Consider the following 12,365-nt stretch of genomic DNA (forward strand, 5'->3'; position numbering starts at 1 on the left):
GATGCTGTCTCAACTATTTTCTCGAGTTTCCATGGAGCGATGCTGTCTCAACTTTTTCTCAAGTTTACATGACGCGATGCTGTCTCAACTTTTTTCTCAAGTTTCCATGGAGCGATGTTGTGTCTACATCTTTTTCCTCATTTTTCCATGGAGCGATGTTGTGTCTACTTTTTTCTCAAGTTTCCATGGAGCGATATTGTGTCTACTTTTTTTTCTCATTTTTCATCTCAAAGCGATGTTGTGTCTGCTTTTTTTCTCAAATTTCCATGGTGCGATGTTGTGTCTAGTTTTTTTTTCTCAAGTTTCCATGGAGCGATGTTGTCTCAACTATTTTCTCAAGTTTCCATGGAGCGATTATGTGTCTACTTTTTTTCTCATTTTTCAATGGAGCGATGTTGTGTCTGCTTTTTTTCTAAAATTTCCATGGATCGATGCTGTCTCAACTTTTTTCTCAAGTTTCCATGGAGCGATGTTGTGTCTACATCTTTTTCCTCATTTTTCCATGGAGCGATGTTGTGTCTACCTTTTTCTCAAGTTTCCATGGAGCGATGTTGTGTCTCCTTTTTTTTTCTCATTTTTCATCTCAAAGCGATGTTGTGTCTCCTTTTTTTCTCAAGTTTTCATGGAGCGATGCGGTCTCAACTTTTTTTCTCAAGTTTTCATGGAGCGATGCTGTCTCAACTTTTTTCTCAAGTTTCCATGAAGCGATGCTGTCTCAACTTTTTTCTTAAGTTTTCATGGAGCGATGCTGTCTCAACTTTTTCTCAAGATTTCATGGAGCGATGCTGTCTCAACTTTTTTCTCAAGTTTTCATGGAGCGATATTGTCTCAAATTTTTCTCAAGTTTTTATGGAGCGATGCTGTCTTAACTTTTTTCTCAAGTTTCCATGGAGCGATGCTGTCTCAACTTTTTTCTCAAGTTTTCATGGAGCGATGCTGTCTCAACTTTTTCTCAAGTTTCCATAGAGCGATGCTGTCTCAACTTTTTTCTCGTTTTTAAGGAGAGATGCTGTCTCAACTTTTTCTCAAATTTCAATGGAGAGATGCTGTCTCAACTTTTTTCTCAAGTTTTTAAGGAGCGATGCTGTCTCAACTTTTTTCTCGTTTTTAAGGAGAGATGCTGTCTCAACTTTTTCTCAAGTTTCAATGGAGAGATGCTGTCTCAACTTTTTTCTCAAGTTTCCATGGAGCGATGCTGTCTCAACTTTTTTCTTAAGTTTTTAAGGAGCGATGCTGTCTCAACTTTTTCTCAAGTTTCAATGGAGCGATGCTGTCTCAACTTTTTTCTCAAGTTTTCATGGAGCGATGCTGTCTCAACTTTTTTCTCAAGTTTCCATGGAGCGATGCTGTCTCAATTTTTTTCTCAAGTTTCCATGGAGCGATGCTGTCTCAACTTTTTTCTCAAGTTTTCATGGAGCGATGCTGTCTCAACTTTTTCTCAAGTTTCCATAGAACGATGCTGTCTCAACTTTTTTCTCAAGTTTTTAAGGAGAGATGCTGTCTCAACCTTTTCTCAAGTTTCAATGGAGCGATGCTGTCTCAACTTTTTTCTCAAGTTTCCATGGAGCGATGTTGTGTCTACATGAGTACATCTTTTTCCTCATTTTTCCATGGAGCGATGTTGTGTCTACCTTTTTCTCAAGTTTCCATGGAGCGATGTTGTGTCTACTTTTTTTCTCATTTTTCATCTCAAAGCGATGTTGTGTCTGCTTTTTTTCTAAAATTTTCATGGAGCGATGCGGTCTCAACTTTTTTTCTCAAGTTTTCATGGAGAGATGCTGTCTCAACTTTTTTCTCAAGTTTCCATGAAGCGTGCTGTCTCAACTTTTTTCTTAAGTTTTCATGGAGCGATCCTGTCTCAACTTTTTCTCAAGATTTCATGGAGCGATGCTGTCTCAACTTTTTTCTCAAGTTTTCATGGAGCGATATTGTCTCAAATTTTTCTCAAGTTTTCATGGAGCGATGCTGTCTCAACTTTTTTCTCAAGTTTCCATGGAGCGATGCTGTCTCAATTTTTTTCTCAAGTTTTCATGGAGCGATGCTGTCTCAACTTTTTTCTCAAGTTTCCATAGAGCGATGCTCTCTCAACTTTTTTCTCAAGTTTTTAAGGAGAGATGCTGTCTCAACTTTTTCTCAAGTTTCAATGGAGCGATGCTGTCTCAACTTTTTTCTCAAGTTTTTAAGGAGCGATGCTGTCTCAACTTTTTCTCAAGTTTCCATGAAGCGATGCTGTCTCAACTTTTTTCTTAAGTTTTTAAGGAGCGATGCTGTCTCAACTTTTTCTCAAGTTTCAATGGAGCGATGCTGTCTCAACTTTTTTCTCAAGTTTTCATGGAGCGATGCTGTCTCAACTTTTTTCTCAAGTTTTCATGGAGCGAGTAGTTATATGACCACTAAAGGGGCTGAACAGTCGTTTTGTGTGAGTTTGAATCTTAGGTTCTTTATTATATCTTAATCTATCAAAGTGAAATTTAAGGAAGGTATGTTCTTAATCATGCCAATAATAAAACACTGGCTACTGAGCTGGTGATAACATCGGGGACTAGCAGTCCAGCAATAGCATTATCTATCCTGAGAAATGAAGCGATCAAAAAAGAAGGTTTAAGGTAGCTAAACTGATCTAAACTGATATCACATTATAACTAAGCATTGCTGATAATTGTAAATTTCATGTGAATTTATAATCCGCTGACATGTTTAACCCCGCCACATTCTGTTTGTGTCTGTCACAAGACAGTAGCCTGTATTTCAGCGCTTGTCGTTTGTCGCTGAGTTACATATTTGTTTTTCGTTCATTTTTAAAAATGTATATAAATAAGGCTGTTAGTTTTATTGTTTTAGTTTATATTACATTTGTCATTTCGGAATCTTTTATAGCCGATTATGCAGTATAAGTTTTACTCATTGTTGAAGGTCGTTCGGTGACCTATAGTTGTTTATTTGTTGGTCTCTTGTGAAGAGTTGTCTGCAATCATACCACATTTCTTTTTTTTATTAGTATTTTGTTTTCAAGAAATTATGATGTATAAAAAAGATGTGGTATGATTGCCAATGAGACAACTGTCTACAAGAGACCAAAATGACACAGAAATTAACAACTATAGGTCACACCGTAAGGCCTTCAGCAATGAGCAAAGCCCATACCGCTTAATCAGCCATAAAAGGCCCCGAAATGACAATGTAAAACAATTCAAACGAGAAAACTAACAGATTTCTGTACAAAAAATGAACGAAAAACAAATATGGAACGCATAAACAAACGACAACCCACTGAATTACATGCTCCTGACTTAGGACAAGCACATACAAACATAATGTGGCGGGGTTAAACATGTTAGCGGAATCCCAACCCTCCCCCTAACCTGGGACAGTGGTATAACAGTACAACATATGAACGAACTATTAAAATCAATTGAAAAAGGCTTACAAGTTGACGTGGCCGGGTACTTGTATATCCCAACAACAAAAAGACACTAGGAACAGATCTGAGAGTACTGGCAGTTATCTGACAGCTAGATCAAAGCCACTCACAACTAATAAAAAATAATCATGCATCTAATAGATATAGGGAGATATGGTGTGAGTGCCATTGAATTAGACAACTCTCCATCCAAATAACAATTTAAAACAAGTAAACCATTATAGGTCAATGTACGGCCTTCAAGACGGAGCCTTGGCTCACACCGAACAACAAGCTATAAAGGACCCCAAAATTACTAGTGTAAAACCATTAAGACTAAATTATCAATCCGTACACATCCAACATCCAATGGATTTAGTGTAAAGACTTTATAAGCAGTCAGAGAAAAACATGACCTTGTGCAATGCCAAGATATTCTTTTTTAATATGACCCCCCCCCCTAAAAAAAACCCAACTAAACCATGAATAAGTGACATGAAAATATGGTAACTGTAATAATTTTCAAGATGTGAAAAACTCTCATATTTTGTATAGATGAAAAGTCACAAATCAACATTTTATTTATAACTAAAGGTAAAATTTAGCACCGATCATTTGCAATCCAAGTTACCCAAACCACTTTATTTTAACTTACCAAATGGATTAAATGAAATTTTGTTCTTAGGACCCAACTATATTTTCCCATAGTTTCAACTCACAAAAAACTTACCATGCAATTAATCATGCGACTTCAAAAGTGTACTACTGCTTGAACAGGACGGACGTGAGATGTCTCGGTGGTTCTGAAATTGCCGTAAAAAATCCAGAAATCCGGAAATGTACGGAAAACCGAAGAACATTTATGTTCAATAAAATATTAAAAATAAATATTACTTTCATTAATTTATTAGTTCAGCCACTTTAAACAAGTAACGAATTACGACATCAACTCTGTTATAACCTCAATAATATATATACAAGAGATAACAGTTCATAAAGTTATGCCTCTGAAGTTTTTTTCTTGAATCATCTTCACCATGAACGCTCAAAGCCGAATATTTAAAATCCAAGGATGAACAAGAACCGTAACAGCTGGACAGGTATATGACCATTTTATAAAATGCACTGCAAAGGGTGTAGATTGTAAGTTTCGTCAACACAGACGGATCTGTTTCGTCTGTGTAAGTATTTGTACACGTGAAAATAATAATAATAATCTTTTATTCGTAAGCAATACAACTTATAGAATATAAATATTACAAATACATGTATTCAATTACATCAGTGAAATATATTTACATAGTGAACTATAATAAACAAGAACATAAGCTATGAAGCATTTTTTTTTACTTAAAATTCCCATTTCTCGAAATCCTGTTCTACTAATGTTCTTTTATAAAGAGTTGCTATTATCATTGAAATTCCCATTTTATTGATAATGAAGTTGATAAGGGTCACCAAATTTGTTTACTGGGAATCAATATTAGAATCTTCCGTACAGCATGTAAAAAGGCAAAATAATCATGACGTGGCTATATGTACCAGTCCCCGGGGGTATTATCAGCTCAGCAGTCAGTATTTCGGTACCGACATGATTTATATAAAAAAAAAATCAAATTATCCGTTTTATGTATTTTGAAACTATTAAGAAACTAAAGTTTCAACTCCCTCAGGCAAAGTTAGCCTAAGAAGGCGTTTTTTACTCGTCTTCATAATGGCTTCAAATATTCGGCTTTGAGCGTCCCTGATGAATGTAAATCAAGAAAAGCGTTTCGGACGGTGGCGGCGCATGAATTTTATGAGTGTTGGTTTTTTTTCTTTGGGGAGGGGGGGGATGTTTAAAATTTAGTCGTTTTTAAAGTACAACAAAGACACTTGCGTGATTTATACATACAGCATAAACAAATTCAGTGACCACTGTAACTCTCATATTAATCCAACGCCGGAAATTTCAGAGGCAACGAATTTAAGTTAACATATTAATTCTAAAGAAGATTCATTCGTATGACACGTGTCTTGAATGAGAAAAGAAAATTTAAAAGTCATTTTTTATCAAACTTTTATCTACAAAACCTTGAATTTGTTGTATAACAGAAATTATAAAAGTTACTATCTATTTTTTCCGATATTTATATCCAGTTCATATGGTCTAAATACTGGCAAAGTAATCATAAAAAGGCGTGAGATTATCCTTTTACGTACCTACATGTATTACCTTTCATAGATTTTCAAAAAATAAGAAAAACTCCAAAAGGAAGGTCCTCAAACGGTTAACTCCATACATGATTTTGTATTTCGATGAATGGATAATCCATTCAACGGATGCTTACCTTTAAGTGGCAAATATTACATACATTTCAGGAGGAGAATACTTTATTGTGATATGAATATGAAGCCCGCCTTGTAAGTTGTAGTAACGGTTAACCTTGAGTTTGATAGCCGTCTGACCGAATGATTTTTTGTCTGACATTTTGTCGGTCAGACAGAGTTTGGGATACACTGGGTAACAGTTAGTCACTAACATTACTCAGGATGATATGTTATTCAACCCTGACATTTATCTTAACTCCATGCCGTCCCGTCTTTGTTCTAACTATAAGATGGCGGGGAAGCAGCATGTACTACTAGGTCTGAGATTGAACCCAACAAACAGGAAACGACCATGCAACTACCGGGTTCATCGTTGTTCGCCAAATATCTATGAAGAGGAACATTAAAATATAATAATGAGTAGATGTCTAAATGCAAATGAGAAAACCATCGGGCATACATAAAGACCAAAGGATAAAGTTGTAAGTATTTACAGTTCATCGTACGGCCTTCAACAATAGATAAAACACATACCGCGAATAGTAAGCTAGTAAGATAAAAGGTCATAGCAATAAAAAGTGAGACAATTCATTTATTTATAACACAGCAATGAAAGAAAACGAATAAGGCAAACAGCAACATTGACAACCAAGTTCCCGGTTTGATGCTAGTACATAGGTTTATGTGAAGGAATTTGTCATACATGTCAGCGGACACTATCCTATAACCTATAACAGTGCTTTACTAATCAGCTGAAATGGGCTTGACCTCGTCAGATCGGTCATTATGATAAAATATGAGCTGCATATGACAGAAACCAACCTTATGCAAATGGATATCAATACATCTGTTGAAGTCATGATTTTTTGTCAGAAGTTTGTTTTTCTGTTTGAGAAGAATCAAATAGCTCATAAAAAGGCCATTACCACAATTTTTTACGATTTGAGACCCAAATAATGTCAATGCTAATGTTTCGAGTTAGTCTTTTTTGAAAATACCATGCATCTCACAAAAGTAGTTGTATATATCATATCAATATGTTAAGCGTAGTCTCTTCTGACTAGTTCTTACCAATTTTAAATTAGTTTTTTTTATTTCAAATAACTTCGTCATTAACAATAACCTTTTTGTGTTAAAAAATATCTATGGAAATTATGAAACTGTTGAAAATTAAGCTTTTAGTGTTATAGGAATCTACAAAATAGACCAAAAATCAATTAATGCCTAATACGTGTACCTGTGTATATACCAGCATTTGCATAAACGTATTGCAGTTAATGTGTTACTGAGAGCTTTTTCAAAACTAAATTTCAATTAAAGTAAGAAATCAACCATGTTCTCCTAGACCAAAACAGCTAACTTTGTATATAGCACATTATTCGTCATAAGCAGCTACAGAGACGGTTGTAGAGGTGGGTCCACCCCTCCCTGTTGTGACGGGGGAAATTTTGGTTGATCATATAGGGATTTACTTAAGCATGACTGGAGCAGACCACCTCTTAGGCAGTCAGTGACCCCTCCCCACCCCTTTATGAAAATTTCTGGCTGGATCCACCACTGTAAGAAAAGCACGAACTTGGAGCATGCCAAAATATAAGTATCGACAGGTTATATGACCATAAGAGTTAATGCCTCGATTTCTAATCCACAAGTCCTTCGGCATTGACTTGTAAAATTGCTTTCGGGTTTGTAACATTCTTCTCAACAAGCCGAATAAACTCATCATAGATATCAGGACAAACTTTTGTATATACGCCAGACGCTCGTTTCGTCTACAAAAGACTCACCAGTGACGCTCGAAAAAGTTAAAAAGGCCAACAGATTCCAACGAATTTTCAAAAAATTGAGCTTCTGGCTTGTGCCGAGTCTCAAAAGTTAAGCATGAAGGCTGCTTATCTCACTATAACTCGTCACAACTCGGCCGATTCCGTATACATCCATCATAATATGGAAAGCAGAGTCCGTCGTTTGTTCATTGATCTCACTTTATTTATTTTATACATATTTATATATCTTTTATGCTTACCTGTACGAAGAAGGCCATCAGAATTGCATATCCAGAAGGCAGGAGGACAACATTATCGAAGTAGTTCATCAGTATATGACTACAGCCTCTCTTTGACAAAGTATCTGTATTTTTTTTATGCAGATTGTCGTCTTTTATATCGTGATGAATGCAGGGTCTTGGTGATAAATAGTCACAACAACTAAAAGGTACACTGTCTGTGACCACTTTTCCTTCCACTAATTTTCTACAAAATAATAATATCTTTATTTACAAATTTAGTAATTTAAAGTAAGCAGTTGATGGAAAAATTGGTTTTTTAGCTACAACTCAACATTTACTAAGATTCAAACCTATAAATAATAATTCACACCCTTCAATTAGTACCCAGAAAACTTTAACGAAATTGTTCATGTACCATAATTTGCTTGGTTTCCAATAATTTATTATTTACATTACATGTTTGTTTCATTATTCTGAAATTAACATTCATTTCAAGATAATTACATTTGATGTATGTTTCAATATGATACGTTATTTTGATTGGCTAACATCAATATCGAGTCATTCTGAAATTAACATTCATTTTAATGCTTCTTTTAGTAATTTTAACGGGTTGTAAAAGCGGTGACCGTGAGTACATTTTTAGAATGAAGCGCTGCGCTTCATATAAAATATACTTTAGGTCAACGCTTCTAAACCCCAATGAAGTTACCAAAAGAAACATCCAATTCCTAAATGAATTTAAACATTTATGATCACACGAGCTTTCACAACAAAGTGCACAGGTAAATAAAAGAAAAACTTGATAGAAGTCATGTTTTCAGGATACGAGCAAACAATGGAACTAATTTTTAAATGATGAATGCTTCTTTTAGAAACTTTATATGGTAGTCACAGATTTTGTTTAAATATTTGGCATTGTCTAGTGCATAATTACAAATGTAAGTGATAAATTTGTCCTGGTAAAATATGTTTGGGCGGACAAATATTACTAGACTAAGTATAAAAAGTCCATGGTTACAGAATTTACTAGTAAATGTAGTCCGATGTTAGTAAAATATGTCCCCAGACTAATTTTCCTAGGTAATCATGTCCTATAATCCAAAATAAACTCAAATAATTTAATACATGGAAATTTATGTTTCATGTTATGTTTTAGTAATGTTTAAGAGTTCCATAGTTATATTTTAATAAAATTTATGTCCCAAGCTGACTAATTTTCCTAGGAAATAATGTCCATGTCATTAATAGTCCTAGGCCTTGGTTAAAATGTCCATTTCCTTAATTTTAAAAGGTGAATATAAATGTATGTTTTAAAATTGTTAAAGACAAAACGAAAGAGTTGTGTATCAATATTTTTAATAAAATTTGTCTCCAGACTAATTTTCCTAGGAAATCATGTCCATGTCATTAATAATAGTTCTTGGTTAAAATGTGCATGCCCTTAATTTTAAAAGGTGAATATAAATGTTATATTTTAATATTGTTAAAGAGTTGTGTATCAATTTTTTAAATATAAGTTATGTTCCCAGACTTATGTTTTAAAATTGTTAAAGACAAAACGAAAGAGTTGTGTATCAATATTTTTAATAAAATTTGTCTCCAGACTAATTTTCCTAGGAAATCATGTCCATGTCATTAATAATAGTTCTTGGTTAAAATGTGCATGCCCTTAATTTTAAAAGGTGAATATAAATGTTATATTTTAATATTGTTAAAGAGTTGTGTATCAATTTTTTAAATATAAGTTATGTTCCCAGACTTATTTTCCTAGGAAATCATGTCCATGTCATGAGTATTCCTAGGTAAAAATGTCCATGTGTTTTATTATAAAAGGAAAATGAAATAAGCAATGGAAACTCAATATTCATGTTTTAATTAGGTTATAAAGGAAATGTCCTTTGTTTTAATAGTTTTTTTTTTTCTATTTTGACTGTTTTTTTATGATGCAATAAAACTATTAGAAAAACAAGTCTTGGGACAATTTTTCCTAGGAAAATAAATGAGACATATTTTACTAGCTATGGACTTATTTCCCTAGGAACATTTGTCCTAGGACTTATATTCCTAGTAAAATCATGGACATGGGCTTGATTAACTAGGATAAAATGTCTGGCGGACAAATTTTACTACCGGACCAAATTTACTGTTACATTTAGTGCTGACAGTATTTGGCACTTTTTAGATAGTCAAATATATCAATAGATAGGAAATTATTAACAATGGGTCATAATAAATTTCTCTGTCCTGCATTTTTATTTTTCACTTCATTCGTGATTCGGACCTGACTTTCATGAATTGACACCCTTTAGTTTTTTTGCAAAGTGGCTCATCCAGCCTTTTTTTTTACTCAAAATACAAAATTCCTGTCCTGCCGTTTTTCGTTATTTCATCCTAGCCCCCCCCCCCCCCCCCCCCCCCCCCCCCCCCCCTCTGAAAATCAAATGGAACCTTCTTAGGGTATTGCGGCAAGTTAAATAGTAAGTATGGTACAGCTTTATATTATATACTAGTAGATGAAACCAATGAAGTTAAAGAAGGCAAATCCGCTATTATATATACGTTTATATTATGATCGTTAAATTATGGTGTGGTGATCTTATTTAGGTGTATATTTTGGCAACAACCACCTTTAATATCATTTCAGTCTTGCCATTTGGACACAGGGATATCAATTTCTTACAACTAAAAATAAGAATCTACTAGCAGGAGTAATTAATGATTATATTTATAAAAATACATACTTTTTTGTTTCTGGATTATTGATATTAATATATTTCATGTTCATCCATCCAATGGCATACCATTCTTCGTGTTTCTCACTTCCACAACAGTGATAGTCCAGTTGCAATCTGTCAATTAAAAGTTTCGCCTTCGGCTCGTTATGATAAACATTCATCATTTTAGTTATTCCGTCCTTCAAAGAATCCTTGATTTCACTGCTATGTGAAAAACACAACATCGAAGCAGCAAAAATAAACCATATAATAACAAAAAGATACAGCAGAAATAAAATGAGTAGATTTTGGAATCGTCCTCTAGTTTCTGGATAACCACTATCATAACAAACTTTTGCCATGACCAAATTTGTCACAAACATGATTATTCCGACAGTGAGCAAGAACGACGGTAGCACATCAGGATCATATCCTCTCATCAACACTAACTTATCGTCAATATTTATTTTGATAAATCCCGCTAAAATCATAAGAATAAAACCAAAGAATGCCAATATTCCACCAAGGGCCGTCCCAGCCAAACCAAGCTTCTCCCTTCCATCTTCATCAACATCTATGGTTATACACATTCTGTATTTTCACATCATTTTAGTCAACAAAGTCAAAGACAAACAACAGGAAGCGGAAGTGTTAAGATAACGCTAATGACGTCACATCATCCAGATTGACGTAATTGAAATTTTCCCGTAGTATTTTCAATCATTTTTACAACGGAGTTTTATGTTCACCAGAAAGTGTATTTAAACAGGTAATGTATGCAAGTTATTACTTATCATTCAATGCAATAAGTGAAATAACAAAATTACCGAACTTTGAAAATTAATTCAAAAGCTGAAAGTCAGAAATGATGTGTTTTTCTCATTGTTGAAGGCCATATATACGGCGACCTTGTTTGTTCATGGCTTTTATCAAAAGCGGATCCAGAGGGTGGGCCGGGCACCATCTTTTCCGGGAAATTTATGTGTCCATTCAATTTTTGTTTCGTTCTAAATTTTAGAGGAGGATTTAGGGGGCAGGGTGTCTTTTGTTGGAAATATTTGTTTGATTATTTAGGGAATTACTGAAGCTTCAGCGGCACCCTAATAAAAAGTTATCGATCCCCCACTGGTTATGTCATTTATTCTCTGGTGGGGTGTTTTCTCAAAAGCAATCATCCCATGCCACATCTTCTATTTTTTTATGTGATTGAATTTGTGACTTATTGTGAGGTAAATACTTATGGCGGATATAAGAAATGTGGTATGAGTGCTGATGAGACATCTCTCCATTCAAGTCAGGCACAATTTGTAAAAGAAAAACCATTATTTATAGATCTTATATAAAAAAAAAGAAGAAGATGTGGTATGATTGATAATGAAACAACTCTCCACAAGAGACCAAAATAATACAGAAATTAACAACTATATAGGTCACCGTACGGCCTTCAACAATGAGCAAAGCCCATACCGCATAGTCAGCTATAAAAGGCCCCGAAATGACAATGTAAAACAATTCAAACGAGAAAACTAACGACATAATTTATGTTGAAATAGAACGAAAAACAAAAGTGCAACACATAAACAAACAAACTGAATTACAGCCTCCTGACTTGGGACAGGCGGTAGCGGGACAGACACATACATACGTGACCAATGGTGACATCATATGTGATCATATGTAGCGGTGTTAAACATTTTAGCGGGATAAGTACGGTCTTCAACACGGAGCCTTGACTGGCAACGAAAAAGCTATAAAGGGTCCCAAAAATTACTTTAGTGTAAACTTTGTGACCATGCAAACGGTAGAACGGTCAACGGCCTAAGCCGACTGCGCAAGGGTTGTATAGCACGTCAAGGTCGTTAAAAACTTCGATCATCATCAACGGATTAATCTATAAAATAACGAGAAAATGCAGAAATGTAGAAAACTT

The 12,365-nt window shown here is 34.5% G+C and overlaps 1 protein-coding gene across 1 annotated transcript in view; it reads right to left on the reverse strand.

The window, feature by feature from the left end:
- LOC139515143 (uncharacterized) overlaps nucleotides 1-11,107 on the reverse strand; it is a 32,564-nt gene extending 21,457 nt beyond the window's left edge. Inside the window, exons 1-2 of the mRNA XM_071304705.1 lie at nucleotides 10,463-11,107; nucleotides 7,737-7,962 (exon numbers count right to left, since the gene is read on the reverse strand). Of these exons, the coding sequence (XP_071160806.1) occupies nucleotides 7,737-7,962; nucleotides 10,463-11,025 (789 nt within the window). The 5' untranslated portion in view covers nucleotides 11,026-11,107. The remainder of the gene's footprint in view (nucleotides 1-7,736; nucleotides 7,963-10,462) is intronic.
- Between the last annotated feature and the right edge of the window lie 1,258 nt (nucleotides 11,108-12,365).

Source organism: Mytilus edulis, chromosome 3 (genome assembly GCF_963676685.1).
Source record: "Mytilus edulis chromosome 3, xbMytEdul2.2, whole genome shotgun sequence".
In the NCBI taxonomy this organism is placed as follows: domain Eukaryota; kingdom Metazoa; phylum Mollusca; class Bivalvia; order Mytilida; family Mytilidae; genus Mytilus; species Mytilus edulis.